General features: G+C 40.0%; 1 protein-coding gene and 1 long non-coding RNA gene across 5 annotated transcripts; one reads left to right on the forward strand and one right to left on the reverse strand.

Annotated features, from left to right (window-relative positions):
- Positions 1-5,007: 5,007 nt before the first annotated feature.
- On the reverse strand, positions 5,008-22,598 carry CCNJ (cyclin J). Of its 4 annotated transcripts, none has more exons than XM_003904049.4 (6): positions 22,282-22,598; positions 21,540-21,649; positions 15,553-15,763; positions 8,903-9,202; positions 8,656-8,779; positions 5,008-8,041 (listed from the first exon to the last, which is right to left on the reverse strand). In XM_003904049.4, the coding sequence occupies exons 2-6, from the start codon at positions 21,606-21,608 to the stop codon at positions 7,630-7,632; spliced, it is 1,116 nt and encodes a 371-aa protein (XP_003904098.1). In that variant the 5' UTR covers positions 21,609-21,649; positions 22,282-22,598; the 3' UTR covers positions 5,008-7,629. The 4 variants fall into 4 exon arrangements, with proteins under 4 accessions (XP_003904098.1, XP_017799655.1, XP_017799654.1 ...); XM_003904048.4 differs by having other exon boundaries at positions 5,016-8,041; positions 8,656-8,815; XM_017944166.3 differs by lacking the exon at positions 22,282-22,598 and having other exon boundaries at positions 21,540-22,225.
- LOC103887664 lies at positions 22,513-23,789 on the forward strand. Its single transcript, XR_651864.4, has 2 exons — positions 22,513-22,591; positions 23,062-23,789. It is a non-coding gene; the product is annotated as an uncharacterized LOC103887664 (long non-coding RNA).
- Positions 23,790-24,993: the final 1,204 nt, after the last annotated feature.

Consider the following 24,993-nt stretch of genomic DNA (forward strand, 5'->3'; position numbering starts at 1 on the left):
CTAACTTTTTGTGTTTTTAGTAGAGACGGGGTTTCACCGTGTTAGCCAGGATGGTCTCGAACTCCTGACCTCGTGATCTGCCCACCTCGGCCTCCCAAAGTGCTGGGATTACAGGCGTGAGCCACCGCGCCCGGCCCCATGTTTTTCTGTTATTTCTCTATATAACCTTTATAGTTTTTGGATAATATTGCTACAGTTATTTGATCCAGAAGTATTAATAACTCTTCATCCTTATCATGGACTGTAACCCTTAGCATTATAAAGTGTTCTTTTTAAAATCTGGTTTAATACATTTTGGCCAAAATTCAGCCTTGTCTGTTATTAAGATCCTTTCTTTTTGTTTGAGTTTTTCTGGTATCTCTTTACTTATCCATTGATCTTCAACGTTTCTGAATCATTTTATTTTAGACCTGTCTCTCATACAACATAGATTTGACTTTCACTTTGTGATTCAGTCTGAAATTCTTTTTCTCTGAATAGTTGAGTTTGTTTTCATTTATTGATTTGATATGTTTGGACTTAGTTCTGTCAGATTATTTTGTTATACTTTTGCTATTTATACCTTTAAAGTATATTTTACTATATGGACAGTTCGCTTTGTTTTCTTATTTCTTTTAATAATTAGAAAGCTTTGTGTTTTTGTTCCTGTACTTACCTTTGTAATACCGATTATATAATACCTGTTTTCTGTTTAGCCAGTATCTCAGTATCTATAATTCACTTTTATACGTAATAACAGAGTTAGTATATTTCCTTTCCTTTATTCTATCCCTCAATTCTACCAATTTTGTTTTCTTTCTTAGGGTTTACCTTTGTACCATGAAATATCCATGTACCACTCTTACTCAATTTGTCATTATTGCAGAAAGCTTTCTGACTCCCATCTCCTCTCACTAACCTATTCTGATATGGTCAGATCATTCTTCCTAAAACCATTTTCTAAAATCATTATTCTTTCTAAAACCAGTCTTCCTAAAATCATCATTCTTCCTAAAATCACCAGTATCATATCACAAATCCTCAGCGATATCTCTGACCCCACAAAAACTGTATTCTCTTCTGGCTTTCAAAACTCCATAACCCTTTGGGAGGCTGAGGCAGGTAGATCACGAGGTCAGGAGATCGAGACCATCCTGGCTAACAAGGTGAAATCCTGTCTCTACTAAAAATACAAAAAAAAATTAGCTGGGCGTGGTGGTGAGTGCCTGTAGTCCCAGCTACTCGGGAGGCTGAGGCAGGAGAATGGCGTGAACCTGGGAGGCGGAGCTTGCAGTGAGCTGAGATCGCGCCACTGCACTCCAGCCTCGGTGACAGAACAAGACTCCTTCCCAATAATAATAATAATAATAATAATAATAAAATAAAACTCCATAACCCAACCTCATTCTACTCACTCAGCCTTATTTCCTCTACAGTTTCTCAATGAGTCTGCCTTCACTGTCCAACAATTGAGCTGAGAATACAAGAAGGGAAGGGCTTCAGCCAGGCTACTGCAGTCTGCTTTGTGCCAACGCTAGGAGTGATGACTGCCCTAGTCTAGCTGAAGCTTTTCCCTTCTTTCTACACCCAGCTCAAGTCCCAGGTTCATAAAGCCTTTAGAAACTCCCCAGAAACTCTTTAGAGGCTGAGAAGCTCTTGAGAATTGGAAGATGTTTACACCCAAGTTCAAGGATTACTTCCATCCCATTTCTGGTCTATGTCAGAGTTCTCTGTTAACTGGGAACTCAGGAACTCTCAAAGCAGCACTGCTCTGTTTGTAACATTCTGGCTTTATTCATTGAAATATGAGAAATTTTGGACCACTGCCTTAATTCTGCCCTTTGGAGTAATAGGACTTTTCACATCTGGGAAGACAAGCATTTTACCCTTCCTTAAACTTCAGATGAAAACACCACCAGTTCCTTCAGCTGTTACTCATATAACATGATTCCTGGACCCATCACCAGTTTGTGGCAAAACTTGGGTTTATCACCATTCCACTTAAAATTTGGTTCACACGATTTTTGTAGATATGATCTAACCAGTGCTGAATCTGATGGGACTGTGCCTTCCTATGATCGGAGTACTCTACTTTTTAAATCAACCCAAGGCAGCATTTATTAGTCACTGCCTACTTTTGGACTGCGTTTTTTTTGTTTGTTTTGTTTTGTTTTGGTGGTGGTGGTTGTTTTGAGACAGGGTCTCACTTTGTCACCCAGGCTGGAGTATAGTGGCACAAGCTCACTGCAGCCTTGACCTCCTGGGCTCAAGCAATCCTTCTGCTTCAGCTCCACAAGTAGCTGGGACTACAGGCACACACCACCACGCCCAGCTAGTTTTTGTATTTTTTGTAGAGATGGGGTTTTGCCAAGTTGGCCAGGCTGGTCTTGAATCCTGGGCTCAAGTGATTCACCCACCTTGGCCTCCAGAAGTGCTGGCATTACCGGTGTGAGCCACCGTGCTGGCCAATTTTTTGTTACCTACGTCCCAAGAGCCTATGATGTGCTATCATACTTCAGATCCCTATGACATACAGGGGCATAAGATGAGTAAGACAAAATCCCTGCTCTCAAGAAACATATGTTCATTCTATGAAATACCTAACCACGGATTTTCAGAACTGCCGAGGTCATCACAAAGTCTGAGTAACTGTCACAACCCAGAGTTGCCTAAGACCTGAGTGCTAAAGGTAATGTGATATCCTGCATAGGAATCTGGGAGAGAAAAAGGAAATTAGGGAAAAACTAAGGAAATTTGAACAAAGCATGGATTTCTGTTACTAATAATACATTGGTACTGGTTCATTGTGACAAATGTACCATTTCAATATATTAATAAGAAGGGAGACTGGCTGTGGGATATATGGGGACTGTCTGTACTATCTTAGTAATAATTCTGTACATCTAAGCTCTTCTAAAATTAAAAATCTCAAGAAAAAAAAAAAAAGGACAGCCTGGGTAACATGGCAAACCCCACCTCTACAAAAAATTGTAAAAATTAGCCAGGCATGTGGTGGTGTGTGCCTACGATCCCAGCTACCCATGAGGCTGAAGTGGGAGAATTTTTTGAGCCCAGGAGGTTGAGGCTGCAGTGGGCCATAATGGCAACACTGCACTCCAGCCTGGCAGACAGAGGGAAGATATGTTTGACATAGTTTGGGTATTTGTCTCCACCCAAATCTCATGTTGAAATATAATCCCCAGTGTTGGAGGTGGGACCTAGTGGGAGGTGTTTGTGTCATGGGGGCGGATCCCTCATGGCTTGGTGCTGTCCTTGTTAGTGAGTTCACTTCACGTGAGAGCTGGTTAAAGTGTGTGGCACCTTCGCCTACCCGCATTTGTTCCCACCATGTGAGATTCCTGCTGCTGCTTACCCTTCTGCCATGAATAAGTTTCTTGAGGCCTCCCAGGAGCCAAGCAGATGCCAGCTCCATGCTCCCTGTACAGCCTACAGAAGCATAAGCCAGTTAAACCTCTCTTCTTTATAAATTACCCAGTCTTGAGTATTTATTTATAGTAATGCAAGACCGGCCTAACACAAGGTTCTAGTAGGGAGAAACTAGCAAGTAAATGAATACAAGATAATGACTGTTACCACTTTTAACTACAGGTCCCTTTGAGTAACTGATAAAACTTTAAGAACAGGGGAAATCATTTACATATAAATTGCATACCATGTCAAGGCTTTATGGACTTGATTAAGAACTAAATTCAGGGTGGTGATGCTTACCTGGGAGGCAGAGGGTGTTATGGGAGGAAAGACAGAGTGATAGTCAAGGATAGGACAGCAGGTGTCCTTCCCATATGACCCCTGAGCCTGATCTTTATGCTGTCAACTGACTATACTTGTTACTTTTTTAAAATCTAAGGGATGGAAAAATGAATGTTGAGTGATTCCTAAACCAACACGATATTAAACCGAGTTCCAGACTACACCAGCCTAATTTTCAGTGGCAGAGTCTAGCTCTGTTGCCCAGGCTGGAGTGCAGTGGTGTGATCTCAGCTCATTGCAGCCTCCACCTGAGTTCAAGTGATTCTTGTGCCTCAGCCTCCCGAGTAACTGGGACTACAGGCACGTGCCACCACACCCAGCTTGTTTTTGTATTTTTAGTAGAGACAGGGTTTCACCATGTTGCCCAGACTGGCTTCAAACTCCTGGCCTCAAGTGATTCGCTGGCCTCAGCTACCCAAAATGCTGGGATTACAGGCATGAGCCACCGCGCAGGCCTCTACTAGCCTAATTGCTTCAAGTGTGCTAGTCATATTTATCATAGATGTAAGCTGCTTGAGGCTAGGGAGGCTTTTACCATGTGCCTGACAGGCAGTTGTTGGTTATAAACTTGTCACATGGGGCTCAGATCGCCTCAAGGCAAAGCTACCTGGCCCGGTTTGGAATGCTTGTTCTTTTTCTTAAAGTCAGCTCTAAAGAACGTGGTATATTAACTCTTGAGAGCTGCTAAACCCTGGCACTGTGCCAGAACAAGTGACGATACAATACTTTTGAGACTGATTGCAAAAATGCTTTTTAAAAAGGCATGTAAATTCCTCACCCGCTTGTATAAACCTGTTAAACTTTACTTTTCAAAACAAATTCCATCTGCTAAGATTTGAGTTGAATTAAGTAGCAAATGATATTTATACTCAGGTAAACAGACCATTCGCACTCACTGTAGACCCTATGTTCCTTCTCACAGCTTTAACCATTTTCTGTGTCCCTACTTTTGAGATCAAACTTCAAATTTTCTGATGCTTGCATGATTGTTGAATAAATTAGAATCTGTAGATGCTAACATACTAACAACTGATTTTAAGCTCAAAAGGCAACAATGGTGTCCAATATACTTTTGTGAGCTTTAATGCTCAGTATGGAATACATAATGAACAGATGTTTTATGCCACTAATGGCTATATTCTACATCTTCATGGCTTTTAGTAAATATAATCATGATTCCAAGTCTGAATTACATGAGATGCTTCACTAGAGCTGCAAACATACAAGTTTGTATTTGAAACAAAAATACCAAAGCCATTTTACTGAAAACTAGTTTTATTTTAAAATTAAGTGCATAGCACTCATCTAATTCCATTGGTGTAGACTTTAGCACCATACTTGCTATTTGCAATTAATGTCATAACACAGATACATTTTGGTTTGCAGTCTGTACTTGAGTAGTGTTTATTTAGTGGACTTTGGTAAAGCCCTTCATACATATTAATCTCTTCACAGTACACATTTAATGATGGTCCAGTAATCTCAAAAAAAAAAAAGCCTACTTTGAAGACTAATCAATAAATTAAACAAAACAAAACCCACACAATGCTCCCCCACCCCCCAAAGCTAGCAGTTGTGAGTTGTATTTATATTGAAACCTAATGTTTTAAAAATAGTTCTGGTTCTCCAACCACCCCATCCCACCCCGGGTATGCAGCAATAGTAATCAATTATTTTATTCTACCCTCCCAAAAGATTAATCCAGTGTTCTTTAGCTTTTTAAAATATAAATTGGGAAAGTTATTAATAAGCTTTTTTAAAAGGCATATTCTTCTATAACAAGTACGGCATATAAACCAATCAATAAAAGTATTTGACAAGACATTAAGTTTCCACAGGCACTGGCTGTTGTTTCAAGTTGGGATCTCTATCCCAATATCTTACATTCATAGCATTATTGAGGTAGTTAAAATACTGAAAATTGGACTCCAGGTTGCTGGGTTCTGAATGTGAATGTGAAAGATATATTCTCTTTTGAGCCTACTTTCCCCCCAAACAATTCAAGTTTTCTTGAGGTAAGAACTACCAAAATCCAATTAGCAGCCTTCTTTAAAAAGGAAAAGTGATGATACTTTCAGAAAACAATTTTCATGCTTAAAAACTGCCATGAGTGAGAGTTCTTACCTGAGTGGTTTTTCATTTTATCTACCAGACTAATACATCCACATCATGCCCTATGTACTCTAAATATAAAAGTTATTTTCTTTTTAAGGAAAGGATATTTCTCTAAGCATTCATGCTGGCAGAAGCTACCCACCCACATTCATCCCCGGGAGCCATCTGGATCAGTCCATCACTGTGTTGAGCCCCTTCCCTTCCTGACAAAGGCCATTGGCTTGATTACTGAGACTCCTGCTGCATACCCACAACATCTTTATAGTAAGTTTGTCTTCAATGCATATTGTGGCAGTCACATATCTGCCACGCAGATTCCCTTCTATTCAAGTGCTATCTTAAAAAAAACACAAAAAGACACATCTTACTAATTTTTAAACCAGAAAGCTTCCCTCCACCAAATCTTTCTTCTCCCACAGAAAAGAGCACAATGTATACAGTTTATCAGTTATTACAATGACTTTTTAACTTTTTAAGGTTATTCTTCCAAAATTCTTTACCCCCAAACTGCCCTTGCTGTAATGACAATTATTGCTGTTTGCAGTTAATACCAGTACAGTGAAATGTCCCAGGGCAGTTGTAGGGTCAATCTAATGAAAGTAGCTACTGAAATTTAGTCATCAGTTACCTTTGCCTGCTTAGACGGACTAGAGCTGGATTCAAAGGTTGCTTAAAAAACCTGTCTTCCACATAACAAAGTGCTGCTCTAGCACAACCTGAGAACTACCCTGGCCACAGTCCCTTCCAAAATAAACCTACAGGACTTTATTCTAGCACTGACCTCTTAGAGTTATGCCATCCCTTGAAATAACTTTTTAAGAATGTTGATTCTGAGTATAAATCGCAGATTGCACTGAGAAATGCAAAACCTACATATGTATTATGAATCACAGGAACTACCACTTCATTCTGAGCTATAATATTACGTTCTCATTTGAAAACACACCCTAGCAAGAGTATTTTAACCTATGTTATAAAGGTAGTTCACACTATAACATTCCCAAGGCATGTTGCATTACAGTTAAGTGTTTCCAAGTAGTACAGATTCCCTGAGTTAAATCTATTTTAATTCTAAAAATTTGAGGTTGATCACTTAGGGAAAAAAAGAAAAATTATGACCATGATTTAAAAAACAAGATCTTTTTTACCCTTAATTTTAGTATATTAATCCAGATACCTATACTATTTATGAGAGGAAGTTATATAGAATCATCTAAAAAAATTTTTTCACTGCACAGATTGGTACAGCATAACAATTCGTAAGTTTAAACTTAGTCAAAAATTCATGTGTAGAACAAAAATAAAAAATTGCAGAATAAAAAAACCTTTTCAAAAATTAATACTGTAACTTTCCTTCATAAAAGACTGTTTGGCAAGTCCATAGATAAGATAAACATTTAGTCTTTGACTTAGAAGCCAACATTAGGCCCAGATGCTACCACAGGTCAATTCTCAAAATGGCAAATTGGAGTCTGTCCAAATTTTCTGTTGTATTATTTTTGAAATATTTGGACCATCAGCCAGGACTTGAACATTTTTGTCATACAAGGATTTGTTGTAACAGAATTTGACATACTGTTAATTTGCTTAGTCCTCCCAGGATTCATGGTGCATTAAAAGGGATATTCAGTCTTCCTGGTGCTGGCACCTGAAGAGTTCTGATGTCACTTAGATCCCTTTCCTTTTGAACAGAAGTTTACAAAACGCTTACCCATAGCTTCATGTCACAAAGCAGTCTGGGTCAGTTATCAGCTTCACACATAATCACCTTTCAAAACATGGAGTAATACAAGGGTAATGTTCATTTATCTGATAACTCCGGTTATAAGAAACACTCAGACAGGGCTTAACTTCTACTGGTATTGCCAGTGACATCCCAACACCAGTCTGCATGTGCCCAAGGCCCTGAACACTAGTTTGGAAGCCAGCAGGACATGTCTGTAGTGTGTAAGATGAGGTGTGTGTGGTCGATACAATCTGCTGACAGCTTGGTTGTTCTGACGTAGGATGGCGATACTGCAGTGAGGTCTGATGTGTCTGATGGAGATACTGAGGTTGCTGAAAGTGAACTGGCCGTGAGGGCTGGGAGGCTGTCTGGAACATACTTAGTTGCGCTGACTGAGGTCCTGCTTGCCCTCTCTGTTTGTTTGCTTCTTTCACATCATTATCGTGAGCGCTGAAACATGGAGAGAAAGGAAACTATTAAAAATATTACTTGAGAAGAATTTGCAAGAAAGTCAGGCCCCATCCCCAACTCCCCAACAGCTTCTTCCACCACTTGCCACCACTACCCAGGTAGCAGTCACTGCACCATAATTCCAACAACAGTGAGACCCCGCTTGTGTCCTTCTAAAGCTATTTCCCTTGATGTGAACCTTCCTGGTAGCTTTGAGGATTATTTCCAGTTTGGGAGCTGTCTCCACAATAAGCACGTAAGTGTGGCTGCCACTTTGGTGGCCCCCAAAATTCAAAGATGTTAGGAATGGGGCAAGGCTGGCCTGGACTGATCTCAGAGTTGCTGACTTACAGACACAAAAAAAGCAGCTCCTTTCCTTATCATGTGCCCAGAATCATTCTAGCAATGACACCTTCTAACTGGTTAATGGCCAAAAGGGACTCTCCTTCCCCAGAGTTCTGCTCATACATGGGCTTGCTCATGGCAGCAAGTAACTGCTGCTAAAATCAAATAACCTAGAAACTCTGTGCCTTTCAGAAGTTGTTTTCAGGGCACCTCATGCATGAAAAAAACTGTTCATGAGAAAGTACAAACACAAGAATAAAAAGGCTTACATCAATAGTCGTTCAATACACTGTACTAAGAAATCCCAAGAGTAGGCAGTAAGACGATGCAGTCTTGTAGGCCACGTTGGAGAAAGACGAAGTATAATCCTCGAAGAAGCCACACATGCAGCAGCTACTAAAGAAGGTGCATAATTTAGAAAGGCATAATCTGTGGAGACACCAAAAATGAACTTAAGGAACAGAATACACGAGTCACAAGTGCACAAGTCACTTACTGGTATTCACAACAACCCACCTTGCAAAGACACTTCCAGGAAGTAATCTGCATATTTGGCCATGTAGAGTTTAGTCTTTTCCAAGCAAATCATTGGCCAGCCGTCATGAAGATCTGTTTCGTGTACTGCTTCAGAGAGATAATACTCAATGAAATGGGCAGCTGTTGGAAGGCAGAGGTTCCACTGAAAGGTTTCTAATAATAATAGTTCCATATGTAGCAAATTTTGTTTTGTTAATACTAGATTCATATTAGTCATACAACCCAGGCTGTTGAGCTGCTCCAGCTTAGGCACACTATCTTCTTTTTCTTCAAATTTACCTTATAAGAAAAGGGGATGGGAGGGGAGAGAAAATGTTAGGCAAGTGATCATTACAGGTCTAGTCAGTAACATGGGATTTGCTGTCTTATTGCCAGGATTTAGATCCAAAGACGTAGTTTACCTTACACAGATACAATTGTGCCAGAACCTGTGTTTTCTTTCCCAGTGCCACCATCCCCAACCTTTCCCCAATCCCCTGGAAAAAAAAAAATGCTTGAAATACATAAACATTTTGTTCTGTGTTCTAGTATAGAATGGAAATAGTCATGTGCCAGTGAAAAAAATAACTCAATCTCATCAGCTGAGTATTTTCAGGAAATTTTTTTTTGCAGTGGGTGGCAGCTAGCAAAATGAATTATTTGATTTTAGAGTAGAAGATAGCTTTAACAATTTAATGTCATAGTTTTATTTGAAATAAAACATAGTTAAGCTCCAGTTGTTTCATCTTGGCATCCATATAATCTCAATTCCAGAGAGAGAGAGACTGGAGGGAGAAATTGAGTGAACATTTAACACAAGTACTATCATTCCATAAAAAACCCCATTCCCCACTTCTTCTGAATTCAAAACAAAAATGTAGTCTGTTGAAGAAAAAAGGGGCATGGGGGAGATAGTTTATATCTGCTTTTAAATTCCCTTACTGAAAGCAGAATAGTAAAGACAATATGGCTGAACATTATTCAAAAGGATTAATTTCTTTTCTGGAAATACCAATCTATAAGGTTTCAACTATGCACAGCTGAAGAATAAAGATTCTCTTTCCAGCCCCAGAATGTTTCTATCGATTATGTACCATCTTACACTTTACTTTCCAAACAAGCATTTTACTGTCTCTATATATTAAGCCTTCATTTTAGAAAGTATTTCTAGAACTGATGGCTGGAGAACATTTATAAACTATTAAGTACTATTATGATTTTCCAGATGCAGCAACAGAACCAGAGTTGTCATCAAGCCTCTTTGGGTCTTTGTTCCATGGTGGTCCACAAAAGAAAGGAAATTATAACTAAAGCTCTTACTATTGTGTTCTATTTTAGATTTAAGGTTTAAAACCATCATACTATGATTATTATAGATTTCTCACAATAGATTTTACACCCATACTTGTTCAAAATCATTTGAATGTTTCTATAGCAACACATATTACTATATAAAAATTATTTTAATATTTTGATATATTTCAATGTATTTTCATTTCCTTGGAAATTTTATAATTTTATTCTTTAAAACCGTTTTTTGGGAGAAGAACCAGAAAGAATGCCAAACCAGGAGAAACCAGAAGAGTTCCTCTGTGATGATTCTCTTCTACAGGGGATGGGTTTGCACTACACGTTAAAGTTGCTACACTCAGCCCAGATGCTCAGTGTACAGGCAGTGGTGCTAGAGCCAGTGCGGATTTGCTCATGTTGGTTTGCTTTGGAGCTGGGGGAAAAATGCTGCCAACTGCCTTGATCTTTGCTTAGGGAGCAGAACTGGTATAAAAGGCATTTTTCTCCTATGCCAGGAGATTCTAAGCTCATGTGTTGTGAAGAATCTAAGCCCAAAGAAGCAGGAGTGATGGCAGAGAGGTGAACTTCCTTATATCTAAACCACTCTAAATATTGCTACAGGTAGAAGTTGATCCCAAACTTAAGTAATTCAAACCTTAAGAATCTAGATAGCCTTTCCTAATTAAAATCACATAAAGATCAATTTAACAAGTTTTGCCAATAGCAAATACTTAAAGTTGAAAGCACTAAAGTGGTCTGTATGACACAGTTATCCAGCATATTGCCTGAAAAAAGAAGAGGAAACCAATGTTCTTTGTATAAAGTGAAATTCTTCAGAAGGAGAATGACCTAGAAATTTGGTTCAGTGTCTCTGGATGAATCATTACAGCTTTCAAGCACCCTGCCATTTGTGTAGCAACAGCAATACTGACAGAATACTTCAAAGGAATACTGTAGAAATTAATGAGTTTATTTATATTATACTTAAAGTTCCTTTGAAGAAATTAATACATCATAATTGAAGGAGTAAGAATGTTTCATATTATCTCTTTGAAATCTTCAACACTGGGAAAAAAATTGCATATGACCAATTTCACTGCTCAAAAACCAAGGTAGTGAGGTTGGCCAATCCATTTAAGGTCAGATAAGTTCAATCAAACCAAAAATGGAAGCCAAAAGGAAAATTTATATCTGAATTCCCAAATTTGCACTTCTAGACCAGAACTGACAGATTTCTATATTATTAAGTATCTATGAGATGTTTGCATTTATAAAATATTTGGCTACTACAAGTGTGAAGGACTTTGCATATTGATCTTGCTAAGTTAAGAATAATCTGCATTCTGAATAAATAACCATACTTGAAGTTTTAATTCAGGGTTCAAATTTTTTGGAACTTTTCCATTATGTATAGTAATAAATATTCAGATACATGGATATTAAAAGATTTCAAAAAGTGTGATAATGTCAATGAGTACCTGCATTCGTATCTATAGTTTTTGTTGTGCTGACTTCTATGCATATGTTCATTTTAAGTTTACTTATCCACATTACCACACACAGATCACAAAGATCAGTTTCTTCAATTGAAAGGAAATACCAGAAGCCATGTGAGTATATTGATAAAGGCCCCAAACAGGAAATAAGGGCACAGGAAATTCATATCTGCTTCCCAGAAAATAAAGAATTAGAGGCCATAGAAACAAAAACACTGGGTTGTCTTTCCTTTATAGGGTATGTTCATATCAGCATGGAAACCAACACATTTTCAAAGCCAGCAGTGAATAGTAGGTATGTGGTAGAGATTTATATACTGAATAGGGCACGGATCAGATGTCACCGAGTGCTCTGCCAATCCACATTCTATTGTTTTATTACTAAGTAGGAGGAGAAAAAGTCATCCCTAACATATACTAAGAATTCTCACAAATTTATAAGATGAATCTAATATAAAAGTGGGCAAAGAAAAAGGTAATTCATAGAAAAAAAATTCTAAGCTCATTAAAAATTGAGATGTAAATTAAACCAGCTGTGAGATACAAATTTTCACAGATCAGTAAAAAGCTTTGCTAACCCAGTATTGGTTGGCAAGGGGAAACAAGTACTTGTTACAAATTGTTACTACTATAAGCCTCTGTCTCACTTTTCACTTCGTCTTGACTCCAAGATCATTTCTTAGTTATGTTAGATCTTGAGCAAATTATGAGAAATCTTATCTCCAAGATTACTTCCACATGCTCCATAAATGTAATGTTGGTCACAGAAGCCAAGGGAAGCCAGGGCATACATGTGAAAGAGTTGGAATAGCAGAATTTCCCTGGACAAATTAGGGTCCAGTTTGAAATAGGCCAAAACCTTTAGGGTAAAGGAGGCAGGCTAAAGGTAACAGAGCAACTTACGGGGGAATTAATAATTACCATGCTAATCTTTTAATGTTTCCATTTCCTACATGCTTTTAAACATATTACCCCCACTTGATCCTCAGAACAACTTTGTAAGGTGTCTTTATTTCCATCTTATAAAGAAATAACCTGAGATTCAAGGGTTGTTGAAATTCATATTGCTGATGAGATTCCAACCCAGGGAATCCATCACTATAGTCATTGCTCGAAAACACTACACATAGCTCTCCAATCAGAGATAATCTGTAGGCTCTTTCTTCTAATAGTATAGACATAAGCATTTGCTTCTAGAACGTACAAAGTATGCTCCATCTTTGGCCAAACCACCTACAGCTTCCCATTACAATGAACTCCACAAATTTAAAACAGGAATCAGACATTGAAAACAGGTTATCAGTTTATAAGAATCCTAAGCTCTTCTGCTGTAAAGTTATAGACTAGGGTTGGGGAGCAACGGTAAAGAGACTGCTGCCTGCTAAGGGCCAACCTCTTCAATTCCCGACCCTGGTATAGAACTGATAGCTCAAACTCTTTTGAACAACTTGCTACTTGCGAGGAGCAGAACTCCTTAAGAATACCTCACATACATTCCTACTCTCGTGCAAAAGGAAGAATGTAAAAGCAATTCTTTCCTCAAGGAAAGGGAAATCAGGAGTCAGCAGCAGAAAAAAGAGGGAGGTATCCAGTTCTTTCAGTAATAAGTGATAATTCATATTTGAACCCTAGCAAATACAGATCCTAATGCCTAATTACTGGAAAGTCACAAATAACTACATCTTACCACTGATATTAATCCAAATAGTTTAATAAAATAAATTGTTCATGACCTTAAACTAATAGAAATATATAATTTAAAAATAACAACAATTGAAAACTCAATTCTAACCAACCTAAGATGGTACACAAAGATGACCCTCCCACTTGGCCCACACTACACTTTAAGAATTACAGGCATAGAGCAGGTGGGACATGGTAGTGTTAAAATGACAGTGATGGCCACACAGTTACTTTCCATTAATGATACCAAGCTTTTAAAATAATCTAACTTGCATGTCTGATTTCCAATGACACTCTACTATAAACTGATTCTATAATAAACATTCTGTACAATAACAAAAAGCCATTTTATTTGTGGACTCACATCTAAACTGTCAAGTGTGAGCTTTTCCAATCTTATACAAACTATTAAACCCCAAAGGGCTTCACAGCCAGTGATTAAACACATACGGTATTACACACATGGTTACTTATGAGCATGAAACTTTAATTAGAGGCTAAATTAAAGGTTAATTATAAATATACAAGCATTACTTCTCTGGCTCCTGGGTGGGGGGTGAAGGGTGAGGGATGAGTGAAGTGTCTGAATTTTAGAGAACAATAGATTAAAGGGGAAATGTAGATATTCAGGAAGTAAATGGTATTCTAAGAATTTTGCTCAACATACATGGGGATGAGACTGGAAAGATGGCTGGGTCCAGATGAAAGATTCTAAACACTACATTAAGCAGTTTCCACCTTAACATATAGGCAGTGGGAAGTCATGCTGCAGCTGTGTTTTATTTACATTCAGCCTGGTTCTACAATGGATCTGAAATAACTTACAAAAGGACATTCCAGGGGATAAAATAAGTAGTTGAGGTCATCAGATCAAAGAAAGAACAAAGGTCGGAAAATAAAATCTGAGAAGAGATTAGTACCAGAAATGATATTACACAGGACTACATTTGGTTTCAGGTTTGTAAGCAGCCAAGCACAGAAGTGCTCAAGAACTTTAGTGGCATGGATATAGGGGGAATGTTCTTTATTTCATCCCAGCCATATTTGACCCCAAAACCTCAAGTGGGAGAGGTGAAGGTTATCAGTATATCTACGTACTACTTTAAGATTCTATTGTAATGACATGGATAATACAGAAACTACATTACTGATTTAACTTCAATATCAAATACAATCTTTATCCCTCAAGTAGGAGTTAAAAGTGAAGGTTATCAATACATCTACATACTATAAATTTCTACTGTAATGACATGAATATAGAAACTATATTACTGATTCAACCTCCATATCAAATACAATCTTCCACATTATTAAAAGAAAGAAACACAATTTCAATTCCTTTACGTGCCCTATCTTCAGTGAGAGTGCCAACAAGCAATGAAATGAGATACAGGAAGATGTAAAGAGAAAGAGAGGCCAAAAGGTCCACCAGTATTTTCTGTACTGAGTAACAAACATGGTTGTATCAGATTGTATCTTGGAGCCTACTACATAGTTGGTCTAATGCATAAGCAAAAGTTTTCACATTTGTAGTAGTTGCACATTAACTTTTAGTTCATTAAGCCAACTCATTATGTAGTCAGTAGAAAGTATTTTAATATAAGAGTATGGTACTTTTAAGACAGTTTCTCAACTTTAGCTCCATTGATGTTTTGGGACAGAGAATTTTGTTATGGGGAACTGTCCTGTACACTACGGGATGTTTAGCAGCATCCCAGGCCTCTATGTACTAGATGCTAAAAAAGCATCTCCCACTCTATCACCAGATGTGACAACCAAACGTCTGTACACATTGCCAAGTGTTCCCTGTGGGACAAAACTGCTCCTGGTTTAGAACCACTGTTTTAAGACAATGATTCTCAATTTGGAAGGTAAAGCAAAATCACCTTTGGAACTTTTTCAAAAAGTTAAAAAATACCCAGTACCCATTATGTAGATTTTGTCTTAGTAGATCTGGAGTGGCCGAGGATGTACGGCTTAGGCACATGTTTTTAACAGGTTCCAAAGCCATTTTTCAATGTCTGGTTAAGAATTATTGCACTGAGAAGCACTTTTAAGCTTACTGATACTAGTGAACTGGAATGAATGGGATTTGATGATATTTCACTGAGTTCTACATAAATTTATTTTATTATATAAACATCAGAAATTTCCAGTCATGTAAATCAGATTCATACTTACTTGCTAGAAGCAGGCAGGAAAGCGCAACTAAATGCAGCTGCTGGATAGAGATGTCATAGCGGTCCATAAACAGGTCCAGTAAATAGACAGCAAGATGGCGGGCAGAAGGGCAGAGCGTGAAGCGATTGCTCACAATGGCAATCAAGTCAGCAAAATACCGTCTGAGACTTAATTGAGGGGACTGGCCTTTATAGGAGGGCAACTTCAGCTCCTAAGTCAAAAGGAACAACATTTAGTCTGACCTATCTGTAGACTTACCCCACAATGCAATGACTTAACATTGTTTTTCCAATATATTAGTATTACAAGTGCCTAAAACATACTTTTCTTGACTGGAATACAAAAATGAAAAAGTTAAGTGGAAGGATAGTGAATGACACTTAAAACCAAAATTTTCTCCTTATTCTTAACCACCTCTGATGTGAACAATTATAGATGTTCTTGTTTCTTGCTTTCTCGAATGGATTCATCTTACAAAGATTTTTAATAAGGGAATCCTATTTTCCCTACCAAGTGTTTTCAGAAAAACATCCCTGACAAAAAACCAACCACATAACACACACACATCCCTACACCTCTCCAAGATGCTCAAAACTTTTGGTTAAAAGGTAATAGATAAGTGGAAATGCTGCATGCAGTATTATACTTGCATTAGTGTAGAAACCAGTACCTATACACTAGTATCTTCTAATTTTGTTTCCCTTTTAGCAGTTTTATGATCTGTCCTTTCCCATCATCCTCTCATACACCTAAAATCACTGTTCAATCTCAGGACTATATCAACTTGTTTTTTAAAAATTGGAAAAATTATATACTATTAAAATATTTCCAGAGCATAGAGAAAGATGAAAAGCTTCCAAATTCGTAAGATCAGCATAATACTGATACTAAACCCAACAGGTATCACAATAGAAGAAGTAACAGGGATATGACACCAAAAGCAGAACTCCCCATGCCCTGCAAAAAAAGAAAAAAAAAGAAAAGAGAAAGGGGACTTTAACAAAATTAAAAACTTTTATTTAACAAAAGATGCTATCAACAGAGTAAAAGGGCAACCCGCAGAATGGATGAAAATATTTATAATCATATCTGATAAGGGGTAAATATCTAGATTATATAACTTATACAACTGGACAACAAAAAATCCTGATTATAAAAATGGGCAAAGGACTTGAATAGACATTTCTCCAAAGAAGATACATACAAATGCCCAACAAATATCATGAAACATGAAAAAGATGTTTGTTCAGCATCACTCATTATTAAGAAATGCAAATCAAAACCACTAACAGCACTTCACACCTAGTTGGATTGCTATTATCAAAAACAAACAAAAAAACAAAACCAGAAAATCACAAGTGTTAGCTTTAATGTGGAGAAATTGGAATCCTTGTGCATTACTGGTGGGAATGTAAAATGATGTAGTTGTTACAGGTAACAGTATGGCAATCCCTCAATAAATTAAACAGAGTTACCACATGATCCAGCAATTCCACTTTTAGGTACATACTCAAAAGAACTGAAAGCAGGGACTTGAAGAGAGATTTGTACACACATATTCAAAACAGGATTATTCACAATAACCAAAAGGTGGAAACAATGCAAATGCCCACCAGCAGATGAATGGATAAACAAAATGTGGTATATACATGGAATATTATTCAGACTTAGAAAATTCTGATAATATGCTACATGGATGAACCTTGGAGACAGTATGCTAAATGAAAAAAGTCACAAAATAACATTTATTGTATGATTCCACTTAATGAGTTACTTAGAATAGTCCTATTTATAGGGACAGAAAGTAGAACAGTGGTTATCAAAAGCTAGAGGGTAGGAAACTGGGGAGTAATCGTTCAATGGGTATGGAGTTTCAGTTTGGGAAAATGAAAAAGTTCTAAAGATAGATAGTGGTGACAATACAAATGTACCTAATGTCACTGAATTGTACAGTTAAAAATGGTTAGAATGGTAAGTTTTATGTTATGACAGGTGCTGGCAAGGTTGTGGAGAAAAAGGAACGCTTTTACTGTTGGTGGGAGTGTAAATTAGTTCAACCATTGTGGAAGACAGTGTGGTGATTCCTCAAAGACCTAGAGGCAGAAATACCCTTTTACCTAGCAAACCCATTACTCGGTATATAACCAAAGGAATATAAATCATTCTACTATAAAGACACATGCACGTGTATGTTCACTGAAGCACTATTCACAACAGCAAAGACATGGAATCAACCTAAATGCCCATCAACGATAGACTGGATAAAGAAAATGTGGTACATATAGACCATGGAATACTGTGCAACATAAAAAGGAACAAGATCACATCCTTTGCAGAGATATGGATGGAGCTGGAGGCCATTATCCGTAGCAAACTAATGCAGGAAAAGGAAACCAAATACTGCATGTTCTCACTTATAAGTGGGAGCTAAATGATGAGAACCCATGGACACATGTTGGGGGGAACACCACACACTGGGGCCTGTCGGAGGGTTGGGGTGGGAGGAGGAAGAGGATCAGGAAGAATAGTATATGCTAGGATTAATACCTAGGTGATGGGATTATCTGTGCAGTAAACCATCATGGCAAACGTTTACCTATGTAACAAACCTGCACATCCTGCACACGTACCCCTGAACTTAAAAGTTTGGGGAAAAAAAGTTTTATGATGATACATTTTACAATAAATGAAAAAGGGAAGTTATATATTCACCTAAATTAATATTATCTAAGATAAATGGATAAATAGTCAATGTAATTTAGTAGTATAGCCAAAGAATACATCAATTCTGGTTGTTTTTTGAGACACGGTCTCCTTCTGTAGCGCCGGCTGGAGTACAGTGGCACTATCTTGGCTCACTGCACCCTCCACCTCCCAGGCTCAAGCAATCCAACCACCTCAACCTCTGGGGTAGCTGGGACTACAAGCACTCACTGTCATGCCCAGTTACTTTCAGTAGAAACAGGGTCTCGCTATGTTACCCAGGCTGGTCTCGAGCTCACAGACTCAAGTGATCCACCTGCTTTGGCCTCCCAAAGTGTTGAGATTACAGGTGTGAGCCACCATGCTTGGCCAAAAAAAAATTTTTTTTTTCACATGAAGATGCCGATTTCTCATGCAGCTCCTAGGATTTTTTTCTCCTTAACTGTTTCTTCGGATCTTTATGATGGTGTAAGCGAGTGGCAACTTTACCTTTGCTGCTATCATGTGACATTTATTGAGCATCTCCCACGTTGCAGACACTATACTAACCCAGGCATAAAAGCTGGAAAAACAGTCTTAAGCCTATCTCTAGCAGGTGAATCAAATACATAGATTATCATACGATATAGTCATCACAGGTTATTATGGCAACACTTAGGAAGAAAATCTAACTTAACTCAGGGATTAGGGAGTTGGGAAAAAAGGCAACACCAGATCAGGTTTTTCCCAAAAAGTGGCCTGAACATGGTCTTAAAGACTCCCTGGAAAACACTGATGGACTTCACTTTCTTAATGTTTCTCACAAAGCTAGAATTGTTCCCATTTGTCAAGGTTCCTAAAAACAGTTTCTCCAACAGCCTATCACACTAACTATACACAGCAAAATAATGAGAAGAAAGGAGACAAAAGGGTGTAAGGTGACAGCTGCTTTGTAGGGTTTTTTTTTTTTGAGGGAGTGGATAGTTGGCATGATTTCCATTTATTGTCATTTTCACTCTTCCCTAGTAAACACAGTGCTAGTCACACTAAATATTTCTCCACAAACCTTGGGTCTAAACATAGAACACCTTCCGCAGTATCTCAATGTCAGCTGCACAAAGGAAGACCTAAATGTGGATGCCCTAAATTATAGATAAGATTAGACTATGAAGGCAAGGATCATGTCTTGTTCGCTGTTATGGCTCTAACACCTGGCATAATATCATGTATGTCATAAATAATCAACATGTTGAAGAAAAACAGATGACTATCCGACTGAATCACCAATTAATAGCCTGGAATTACCACGTCTTTTCTAGGAGAAAAGTCCATTTTAAGTTTCCTTCAGTGTATTACAAACAGTGGTCTCTCCAGTTCCACAAGTTTAAGTTTTACTGATTAATGTAAATTATTTATAAAGTGTTGCCAGTAAGAACCACGGTTTGCATAATGCTTAAACATAAAGACAACCCAGGGCAGTAGGCCATAGGTGGCCCAAGAAAACTTTCAGTGGCATTCCTTCAGACCCTGTGGTACCCTGTCCTCTGATAGGTCATAAGCAACTTGAGTGTAGGGTTGGGTCTTATGCCTTGGATGCTCCAGAAACTAATTCACAAAAGCCTTCAACAAATCTAAATCTAGAAAAAACAAACAAAAACAAACCAAAAAAAAAAAACCCATGTCCAACCTCAACTGACAAAATTAATTCAGATAATCATTCATGAATTAAAATGATACACACATAAAATGATTGAAAACTACAGAAATCACCAAGAAAAACCTTTTAAGTGTCATGCCAATTAAAAAATGTATTCTTGGCTGGGTGCAGTGGCTTATGCCTGTAATCCCAGCACTTTAGGAGGCCCAGGCAGGTGGATCACCTGAGGTCAGGTGAAACTCCAACTCAAAAAAAAAGTACTCTTAATATCAACTAATTTCACCACATACCAGAGGGATAAAGAGGCTGACACTTAAAACACTTTTCAAAATATGTACAACTCTATTAATTTTTTTAAAAAAGAAAAAATTGCACGTTGAAAGATGACATCTGCCAAAGAAGAAAAGATCAAAAGCGTATCTGGACAATTTTCCAAGTAAAGAACCTGTAACTCTTTCCTAAGACTCCAGAGATCCCACTAGTTAGAATTTTTATGCTGTACAAACCACCTCCTAGGGGGCTGATCTGTATTTTAGTGAATCTTAGAAACTGAATGTCAGAATTAGGAAGTAGCATTTAGAAATCTCAGGCCTAGAAAAGGGTAACAATTTAAGTCAGAATTAGGTTTTCCAATCTACTTGACCTGGTCAGAAACTCAAGATAAAAAGTTCATTATCATTCCAGGATCTCAACCCCAAGATTCAGAATCCTTTTTGTTGAAAGAGTCAGCTATTTTGCTTCTTTCTCAATTTTCTACATTTAACAAATGGCTTTCTTTATCCAAGGTGAAACTGAGTTAAGTTAGAGATCATTTAGGATCTGGTCTCTCTTATGGTTATCAAAGAGGCAGAAATGTCTCATTAATCTGCCTAATGTGCCTTGCCACATGCAGAATAAAATCGTTACTTAATAGTAACAATATACAGACTCTGCTTTGTGTTGGAAAAGTATTTTTTTCGCAATATCTATTAAGTATATTAGGTCTACTTTCTGCCTTTGATATCAGCAGGAAGGGGCGCCCAACTCCCTCCACTTTAGGGCTTTTGAACAGCCCAAATCCTGAGGGGTAAGCGATAAGAAGTTATCACTTTGTGCTTACTATTTACCATGAGCAGTTTCTAAGCACATGTACAGTACTAACTTTAGTTTCACAATCGCCAGAATCATAAAGCACACTCGTATTATTCCTCATTCTACAGATGAGGAAATCAAGAAACAGAAATTTAACTTGTCCCAAGTCTTACAGTAAGGGAGCGGAAAGGTTGAGGAATTTATGTACAAAAGCGACTTAAACTGGCTGCATGCAACGGCAACTCTCGAACAAAGAAGGCTGTTCTGCCCAACAAAAATTCAGTATATATATCTTTTAAAATACAAGATAAAATTCATGATCCACCTGGATATCAGAACGTCCCTTTCCACCTTCCCTGGCCCAACTACAATCTCCCTCCCCATTCAAGTTGCAGGTTCTTCTGATACATCCCAGAGAAGGAGCCAAGAAGTTAATTAACCTTGAGCAAATGAGCAAACTCGTCTTTTCTGGCCCAGAAGATAGTGAGTAAAGAACCTGACCAAACCTTCTAGAGAGCCGAGATTCAGAACAACTGGCGCGAGACACAGGAGAAGGCAGGCCGGGCCTCGGAGTTACCTTGTAGCGAAGTGCTTGGTGAATGTCGGCGGCCAGCTGTCCTCGCCACCACTGCCCCTCCAGCTCCATGGGACCCGGCGGCGCGCCCAACCCGACGCGGCAACTCGAGTCTGTAAGACACACCCCAGGCGCGGTCACTGCCGGCTCCCCCGCGACCCTCTGCGCCCCCTCCCCGGGGGGTGTGACCTCAGGCCACCCGGTGTGGCTGCTCATCTTCACCTGACTCTTCCTCAACACAGCCCGACCCGAGTCGTTTCCCCCAACGCCACACGCGAGGCCGGGTCTGCCCCTCAGTAAGAGCCGAAGGACTCTGAGACTCCCTGCCCGACTGTGTGTCGGGCAAAAGGGGATCCACTAGGGCCCTGAGGTGCCAAAGCGCGAAGCCAGGTGCGAGCTCGGGAAGAGCTGGGGGAGGCCCGGCTGGGGCTCCCTGCGTCCGGCGCTGGAGCCCTCCCGCCCGTCCTGAGCAGCGGGGAGAGGTGACACGGTCATTGCCCCGCTGAGGGGAAACGCTCCCATGGAAAAGTCCGGGGGTGACCGTCTGCCTGGCCGGGGGTCTCCGCGTAGACGTCGGGGGCCTGCTCCTTCCCGGGACCCCCGAAAAACGCACGTTCCGCGCGGGCTCAGAAAGGGGAACAAAAGGCCGGGCCAGCCAGGCTCTGCGCCTCACCCCGGGAGGGTCCGCTGCCTCGCGCCTACCCCAGGCCTGCCAAGCCGCCCGGCCCCACGCTGGCTCCCTTACCCGGAACCGCGGCCCTTACAGCCCCAGCCCCGCCGGCGTGCGGGGGACGCCGGCCCCGCTCATGTTGCGGACAGTCGGCCGCTAAGCGCCGGCCTCAGCTCGGGCCCAGCGCCTGGACGCTCGCGCCGCCCATTGTTAAAGGACCGGCAGGCGGCTCCGCGTACAAAGCCAGCGCGGGGGCACTTGAGGCCCCGCCGCTGCCAATCTCGTCTCGCGATACAGCGGGGTCGCCCCGAGCCGTCCAATCGGCGGCCGGGCCGGGTCCAGGTGCAGAGCCAGGCGGCGCCGCGGCGGCTCCCGCCTGGGCTGGGTGAGTATCGCGGATGGCGCGGCGGGGCCTGGCGCTTCGGTTGCCGGGGCGCGCAGCCGCCACCTACTGCGAAGCTGGCCTGATCGCGGGCTGGGGTCGGCAGAGTGCCGGAGAAATTGTAACGTGGATCACTGCAGTGACCAATCTAGTTAGGCCACTCACCTGCTGAGAACCTTCGATGGCTCCTCGGTGCCCGCGGAGCAAAGTTCCGACGCCTCCGTTTGGCGTTTAAAAGTCTTCACAGCATGGATTCGGTTTGCCTTACTTCACGTTGCACCAGCCCCTTCCATCCCAGGGGCTGCTCCGTGGATCATCAGGCCCTCTAAATGTGCTTTAGCTGTTTCTGCAGCCCCTGAAGCGTTTTTTTTTTTTTCCTATGAAATTCTCTCTTTTTAAGTTCCACCTCAAACTCCGCCTTTCTTCTAGAAATCTAATTAATCTCTTCCCCCTCCTTATTTTCGTTGCTGTAGGGATTCCCAAGAGCTTTGAATGAAGCGATTTAAGATTACTTCTAGTAACCTTGCTTGTCAAACCCATGGTGGATGTAATTAACCATCTGTGCTCGTAAATCAGGAAACTGCACAACTGTGAGAACACTCCGACGTCAATTGAGGTGATATGGGGGCTGAAATGTGATTAGAAGAGACCTAATCAATTCTATTTTAACCTCTGGTGGATTATCACAAAAGAGGTGGATGGTAACCCTAGGACAGTGAGACTGCCCACTTTTCTGAGACTGTAGATCAATCTCTTAATAGTAAAGCGTAAATATTTTAAAAACTTCACCCCTTTTACTTTGAATCCTTTGTCCAAAAAGATACATGATGATAAAGAACTACTACAAAGTGATAAATACATGTTACGTGATTCTGGGTGGCATCTTCATCCATTTGAAGATTATCAGCAGACATATATATGAGCCGTACCCTATCCATAGACGATGCTTATACCCAGGAGAGCAGGCCCGCAGGAACCAAAGGCAAGAAAAGGGAAACTCAGAAGCTGAAGGTGGCAGATCCCAGCCTAACCTGACATAGTCCAGGGAGAAGGCTGTCCTGGCCTGTCTCTCAGTTGCAGGGGTCCTCTAGAGTGAAGGTAGACACATCAGGCTAAAAGTTTCATGCTGTTTTTAATGGCATTTAAATAATATCTACCTCCTTGGGTTCCATTTCATGACTATTAAACAACTTTATAATAATTTGGTTTCTAAATGACTTAACCATCCAGGGCCTATTTAAGAATACTTTCAGAAAAATGGGGCACAGACTATAATCGTTAGTATAAGAAGTAGACTGTATTTATGGTTTCTACTTTGAAAATATTGTTCACTGGGATATATTTGTTCAGAAATCATTATTATTTTCTGGACTTGCCTTGTGATGAGAAGACTTCAATGTCCATTTCCTTTTATGGATTAATGTTCATTTTACACATATGTTTTGCCCTAGTGTGTCTTAGATTGTAAATCCTTAAAATGCAAAGTTCAGGCTTATTATGATTTCTTTAATTCCTTTAGAGCAAGGTGGACACAATAAGGTATTTACTTAACTCCTAAATAAAGTCTCTGCTCTCATAGAGTTTTTATTCCTCTAGGAAGAGAGAGAGAATGAACAACAACAACAAAAATATCATATGGTGACAAGTGATGTGAAGAAAAACAGAAAAAAAGGCTAGAAAGTGACCATGGGTGACCTGAGTGTGGTGGCTCACGCCTGTAATCCCATCACTTTGGAAGGCTGAGGCCAGATTACCTAAGGTCAGGAGTTCGAGACCAACCTGGCCAATATGGTGAAACCCCGTCTCTACTAAAAATACAAATATTAGCCGAGTGTGGTGGTGGGCACCTATAATCCCAGCTACTCAGGAGGCTGAGGCAGAAGAATCGCTTGAGCCCAGGAGGCAGAGGTTGCAGTGAGCTGACATCGCACCACTGTACTCCAGCCTGGGTGACAGCGCCAGACTCTGTCTCAAAAAAAAAAAAAAGGAAAAGAAAGTGACCATGGGTGGACTTTGTTTCATGATAAGGTAAGGCATGCAAAGGCCTGAGGGAAGTGAGGGAGTAGGCACGTATCAGACTGAGGGAATGGTACATGCAAAGGCCTGAGAGAAGTGAGGGAGTAGGCACATATCAGGCTGAGGGAACGGTACACGCAAAGGCTGTAAAGGGGAAGTGAGGCAGTAGGCACATATCAGGCTGAGGGAACAGTACATGCAAAGACTCTAAAGTGAAGGCGTGTTTGGAGTGAAAATAGAGGCCACTGTATGTCTGGAGTGAAGAGATAGGAAAGATGTTCTAAGTCAAGGAAGCACTGATTACCAACGGTATGAAAGAATGGAAGTAAAAAGGCAGAACATCTATATAAAGGGCAGAACAGGGAAACTGCAGAGTCTATTGTGACTGC

This window comes from Papio anubis, chromosome 11 (assembly GCF_008728515.1).
Source record: "Papio anubis isolate 15944 chromosome 11, Panubis1.0, whole genome shotgun sequence".
NCBI lineage: Eukaryota > Metazoa > Chordata > Mammalia > Primates > Cercopithecidae > Papio > Papio anubis.

Excerpts from the sequence above, each read along its gene's own strand:
- CCNJ (XM_017944165.3), bottom strand. The coding sequence starts at position 21,752 with ATGAGCAGCCACACCGGGTGGCCTGAGGTCACACCCCCCGGGGAGGGG. Across the intron at positions 15,764-21,539 it reads ACCAAGCACTTCGCTACAAG|GAGCTGAAGTTGCCCTCCTA; the intron begins GTAACTCCGAGG and ends CTTTTGACTTAG. Across the intron at positions 9,203-15,552 it reads TTCCTGCCTGCTTCTAGCAA|GTAAATTTGAAGAAAAAGAA; the intron begins GTAAGTATGAAT and ends TTTTCTTATAAG.